Source organism: Citrus clementina, unplaced genomic scaffold, assembly GCF_000493195.1.
Source record: "Citrus clementina cultivar Clemenules unplaced genomic scaffold, Citrus_clementina_v1.0 scaffold_3, whole genome shotgun sequence".
NCBI classification, from domain to species: domain Eukaryota; kingdom Viridiplantae; phylum Streptophyta; class Magnoliopsida; order Sapindales; family Rutaceae; genus Citrus; species Citrus x clementina.
In genome coordinates this window covers 24,414,372-24,420,514 of record NW_006262339.1, presented here as the reverse complement: position 1 = coordinate 24,420,514, position 6,143 = coordinate 24,414,372, and the positions used below count along the sequence as shown (strand labels likewise).

At 38.2% G+C, this 6,143-nt stretch overlaps 1 protein-coding gene across 1 annotated transcript; it reads right to left on the bottom strand.

Moving 5' to 3' along the window:
• Nucleotides 1-4,077: 4,077 nt before the first annotated feature.
• On the bottom strand, nt 4,078-5,603 carry LOC18049628 (disease resistance-like protein CSA1). The gene is made up of 4 exons (XM_024187207.1): nt 5,385-5,603; nt 4,659-5,286; nt 4,508-4,574; nt 4,078-4,246 (listed from the first exon to the last, which is right to left on the bottom strand). Exons 1-4 carry the CDS (start codon nt 5,601-5,603, stop codon nt 4,078-4,080), a joined length of 1,083 nt encoding a protein of 360 aa, XP_024042975.1.
• Between the last annotated feature and the right edge of the window lie 540 nt (nt 5,604-6,143).

Below are 6,143 nucleotides of genomic sequence, written 5' to 3'. Positions count from 1 at the left end.
CGCCGTGGGGATGAATAGTGAGAAAGATCCGCAGGATCAAAGGTCATATGATCTGTGGCCCCAGAGTCAAGTAACCAATCATCACGGTTGGTATTGCAGTGAGAACTAATTAAGGCATGACAGGGATTACCTTGATCCACAGAAGAAAAATTATGTTGAGGAATTAGAGAAAGACACGGTTCGACTGCTGCTACAGCAGCCTTGCCTATGCCTGTACTTGTACCAGCAATGTCTTGTTTCTTTCGGGCTTGGAGTTCATGCCACCAGTCCGGATATCCATGCAGTTGGAAGCAATTTTCCCGTGTGTGCTTCATATTGCCACAAGGAGTGCATTTTAATCCGTCAGATGATGATTGGCCTTTAGAGCTAGATTTTCCAGCATGCTGTGGGTTCGATCCATGGATCCCAAGCTTGAGGCCTCTCGAAGCAAGCACTGCTCCTGGAGGGGGTTCATGGTCACCTGCGTTCATCACCATCTGACGAAGAGCCTCTCTACGGACATAAGCATAAGCTTGCTCTATGGTGGGAAACGGGTGTAGATGTAGCACGTCACTCCGGATGTTATCCAGCTTGTCGTCAAGACCATCCAAAAAAATAGAGACCCGATCTTCTTGGAGGAGATTATTATACCTTTGAATATCAGCAGGGCATTCCATTGGATTTGGACGTCGAAAATCAATTTCACGCCAAAGACCTTGCAAGTTAGTGTAATATTTTTCCAGGGATCCACCTGCTTGACGGAGACGTGAAACACAGCGCCGGAGATCATAAACCTGGGATGTATCACCACCATCAAAATAGGTGGTGGCAGCAGAGTCCCACACCTGTTTGGCTGTGGGAAACCGAATAAAGTTTCCAATTAACGTCGGATCCATGGAGTTGATAAGCCATCCTTTGACAATGGCGTTGTCGGTGTGCCATTTGCGAAAGGACGGGTCGGTAGGGGATGGCGGGGTCAGTTCGCCGTTGATGTAGCCCAACTTGTCTTTGCCGGAGATGTACATCTCGACAACTTGGGACCACAAGCCATAGTTGGAGCCATCCAACTTGATGCCAATCGGTAGAGCTGCAGGTTCTGAGGTCACGGTTGGGGCCTGGGCTTTGGACAGAGCTTCGGCCATCTTGGAGGTGAGTAATTCAGAGAGAATCCGGTCGGTGGTGGATTCCTCTGTCTGGGTTGGTGTTTCGGTGGCTGCCATAGGTAGATACGAGGCTAAATCCTAGGACTGGGCGTGAACAAGGGACCAGGTCGTAACTTTCTCTGATACCATGTCAATTTGTTTCAGTATATTTTTTCATTCATAAAGTTACAGAGGTATTGTATACATTTATAGAGAGATTTGCTATGCTATTTTTGGGCTATACAGATTTTTAGTGCTAGAATATTCCTGAAATCTCTCTGATTTGGTTAACTCCTATAATCTCTCTGATTTATCTCTTAATTTACAACTCACGCCAACAAATACGGGTGCCTCTTTTGTTGAGTTGTGCTTCAATCTTCAAGGCCAGTTGTATTGCACTAGACAGAGTGTGATGTGACTGCTTGAATACTTCATCTTGAATATTAGTGCGAAGTCCATCAATGAACCTCGAAATCTTTTGATTTTCAGTCTTACGAACATCCACGCATGCAACAAGCTTGTGAAATTCTGTAATATACTCATGTACTATTCGGTTGGCTTGCCGACAATGTTGATACCGACTGAAAAGTGTCTGCTCATAATCTGGTGGAAGAAAATGCTCAATCATTAATTTTCTCATGCGTTGCCAAGTTCGAATTTTGTGCTTTCCTTGTCGAATTCGTGTTGTTTGTAATTGATCCCGCCAAGCAAGCGCACCTCCTTTGAGTCGATAGGCCACCAATTTGACTTTCATGTGCTCTTCAGTCCCCCAATAGTCAAAGAATTTTTCAACTTCAGCTAGCCAATCAAGAAATTCCTCAATCATGAATAGGCCATCAAATTGTGGAATTTCAATTTTCATTCGGTAGTCAATTTGCCGAGACGCTTGGTTATTTTCTGGTGGCACCGAACCTTCATCATCTTCACTAGAATCTTCGTTGAAAAGTTGATTCCGGTGAAGTCTGAAATTTCCTTGAGGAATATTGGGCTGTGTTGGTTCTGCTCTAGCTTCAACTCGCCTTTGTTGTTGGAAATTATTGTTTTGCCCACCAAGGAAGTGTTGAGTTAAATTCGTAAGCATGACTTCTAAATTTTGTAATCTAGTTTCAAGTGCAACAACTGATTCTTTTGTTGCGAATGTACCCATAGCTTGGTTGGATTCTTCGTCTGACATTTTTTTTCTTTTTTTCTTCTTTTTTTTTTCTTTGCTTTTTTTGCTTCTTTTTTCTTTTTCTTTTCACAATTCAAGTAAATAAACAAATATACATACAAAACAAAACTAACACAATTCTGTTTTTTTTTTTTAATTATAGAATAAACTACCCAAAAAACCCTCTCTTTTTGTTAATTAATTTTTTTTCACTCGCAATTATTCCTCCTAAATTCTATCCCTTTTCTAGAAAAAAAATCTAAACTCGCACTCAAACCTTTTTCTTTTTTTATCACACTATTTTTTTTTTCACTCGTGTAATCTCTCTTCCCCACTCACACACACATTACTCTTTACACTTTACAATTCCCAAGACTTATCTCCACCCTCACGTTTCATTCACACCTTTTTTTTTTTCACTCACGCCTCCTTTTTTTCTTTTTACAGTTTTTTTTTCTCTTTTAATAAAACACCCACAACTCTCAAAATTTATGCACAAATACTTATGCACAAAACACTCACACTTTCTTTTTTTTAAGATTCACGCCTATCTCTCTCTCTTTTTTCAATTTCGTGTAACAACAAAATACACAACGCACTTATTATTATTTTTTTTTCAAAACTCACTGCCCCTTTTTTTCTTTTAATTCCCTGCACATGACAACACCTTTTTTTTTTTTTCAAAACTCACACCATTTTTTTTTTAAATTCCTTACACTTGCACAAAGTACAACACACTCTTTTTTTTTTCCCTTAATACCCACTCATCTCTTTTTTTTTTCTCCTTACTTTTCTCTCACTCCCCACGTCTCTCTCTCTCTTTTTTTTTTTTTTAATACTCCCTTCACAAAGCACAAAACACACTTTTTTTTTTAATTCAATGCACAAGACACAAGCCTCGAACTTGTCACTTCTCCTCACGTCTCTCTTTTTTTTTTTGATACTACAAAGCACAAAACACACTCTCTCTCTTTTTTTTTTTTTTGTTCAATATGCACACTTCACAAAATACACACACTCACGTTGCTTTTTCTTTTCAACTCACACACTTTTTTTTTTTTAAATCTATGCACAAGACACAAGATGCAATATGCTCGCGCCTTTGTTTTTTTTTTTTTTTGCGAAGTGGAGATAGGTGGTTTGGATATTTGCGAAGTGGTGGTAAATACAGTGGCGGCGGCTAGGTCTAGGGTTTCAATTTGATTTTTTTTTTTGTTTAATGGAAAATGGTGATGGAGAATGGATGGATACGAAAGATATGGCTACCAGGAAAGCTCCGCCTGATACAGAGGAAGGTTCTGATACCAATTGACGCAGCGGTTTGCTAGATGTTGCTCTAACTTGTGTTTTCACGAAGAGAAAAAAAGGTATAACAAATTCTGAATTAGAATTTCAAACGAGAAAACTCAAATTTTGATTGAAGATTGGATGATTTTTGCAATGGATTTAGCACATATTTATAGTACTTATACACAACTCCACCTATTACATTTCACTCAATAAAACACACCAACTGTAATTCACTAATAACACTCAACACACCAGCTGTAATCCACTGATAGCACTTAATAAAACACACCAACTGTAATCAACTATTTGGGCCCTCATGTTTTATGCTGCATCAGTTACAATAAAAATACATGCATGAAAATATCAGTCTTCTTAGTTACAGTTGAAACATCTGTTTGGATCTTCCATTGAATTCGTAGAATCTGGGGTGTGAAGTAAATGGATCCCACATTTTTTCACCCCGCAGCATTGGCACTCCAAAGGTGGAAAAACATTAAAGTGGACTGCCTCAGGAATTCAATTGCATTTCCAAAAACCATTGAAATCCTCTTCACAGAACAGATAGTACCCCAAATGCAAGTGATCTGATTCTACATAATTAACTCTGCTCTGAAATAACCGTGTGTCATGCAGATCACAATCTTTGGTGGTTTTTACTTTGAACTCACAAGAAAATGAAAACCATCTGCCACAATCTACATGACGGTCTGAAAATGCTAAAATAGCACTAAATGCAAAGCCCAGTACTCTATTGTTATTGAAGAAATCAGGGGGCATCTCCAAGGTTATAAAAGATCCCACACTTTGAAAATTAAACCACCTTGGAATTTCATTCCCAGCTAGTACGAAATGGCCTTGCTTGGGACAACCTCTCTATACCAAAAAAATCATAATTTTAAACAAAAAAATGTTGTATAAATTGTAAGGAGAGAGAGTTATGACACACCTTTTCCCGTACTTCTTTCCAACGGGCAGCTGCCACATGGCCCATATGTGAGAATCTTCAATAATTCCTGCAGTAGAATTACCTTCCAATTTAAAGTTATTGCTTTGGTCAAAAAACACTGCTTATAAGATTCAGAACTTAGAGAATGAACCTATGAATGATTGCAGTATCGGGCAATGATCGGCATCTAACCATCGTACAAGGAATGGAGGCTTTGATAAGGATTCATAATGCCCCTCACAATAATTTAAGATCAGGCGTCGCAACACTAAAAGTTGGATAATGCTTTTTGGTATCTTCTCAATATTGGTTTTCACTAGATTCAACAATATTGGCGACGATAACTGGCCAAGACGTTCAGGCAATCTCTGAAGATTTGAGCAACCATGGAGATCAAGAACTCCAAGAGATTTCAACTTACATAGGCTGCTTGGGAGACTCTTAAGCATTTTACAATCTGAAAGGTCCAGCCACGAAAGCCTAAGTAGAAGCTCAAATGATGAGGGCAGTTCTTCAATTGCAGTTCCACTTAAATATAGCCGGCTTATGTTACCAGATGAGATGTCTGGAAGCCTCTTCAGTTTTGAACAACCCGAAAGATCAAGTTCGATAAGAAATTCCAAATTAAATATTCTAGCTGGAAGACTTTTCAGGCTTTTGCTACCTGTTAGATTCAAGGCAACTAGATTGTTCGGATGTGGAATCAACGTGGGGCTTGGAATTTTGGCAATTAGCTTCTTGCAGGCAGCATGGATTATCTGGTTTAACTTACCATGACGCTGCTCGATCAAAAAGAAGCCAACACAAAATCATTACCATGTATGATAATTTAACGTTATTATTGAAAGATTGCACATATATATCAAGATATACATACCTTCACACCATCGCAAAGTTGTTCAATGTCGCTACCAGGCAGTTCGAGAAACAAAAGCTTCTCTGCATTAAGGTTTGAAGGCAATGACTTCAACGGATATCCATGCCAGTAAAAATACTTCACTTCAGCAAATCCGTGGTCTTGCAAATAAGACACCTTACATTTGTTCTCTCCATTGAATGATGAGCTATAGAATTTTAGAAATCTCAACTTACGCATCTTTGTGAAAGTATTGGGATTTAGATGGATATCTTTTACTTTTGACATATCCAAACAAATGCCCTCAATTTTTTCTGTCCCCTAAAATTTAATTTAAAAAAAAAAGAATAAAGTTAAAATTAAATGAAAAATGATATGTATATTCCACCAATGAATCGCACCTCAACCCAACCAAGACAATTTTTTGGGGTAAGTTTGTCATTAATTCACGATTAGAGGTAGCTTAGTTATTAATTCAACGTTTATTTATTCTTGAGTAGAGTTGAGGTGGGATAGGAGTGGGGCTCTCTGCCATTACAGGAATCAAATTTCAATAATCCATGTTTATGGTTATTGCTCGGCAGCTAAACTCTCAATTGCAAATGCACAAAGAAACATAATATCACACGTAATATTTAACATAAAAATTCTGTATGTATAGTACACAAGTTGATATATAAATTAGGCTTACAAACGATCACACAAGTTGTCATGGCATTTATAATTTATTGTTACATCATTTAACCATTATTGTTTTTTTTGCCTAATCATCGTCACACT

What these genes read in the sequence shown, in the direction of transcription:
- LOC18049628 (XM_024187207.1), bottom strand. Translation starts at nt 5,603, where the DNA reads ATGCGTAAGTTGAGATTTCTAAAATTCTATAGCTCATCATTCAATGGA. An exon ending in AACTTTGCGATGGTGTGAAG is followed by an intron (nt 5,287 to 5,384) that starts GTATGTATATCT and finishes TTGATCGAGCAG; the next exon opens with CGTCATGGTAAGTTAAACCA. An exon ending in GGAAAGAAGTACGGGAAAAG is followed by an intron (nt 4,247 to 4,507) that starts GTGTGTCATAAC and finishes AGATTGTGGCAG; the next exon opens with ATGGTTTTCATTTTCTTGTG.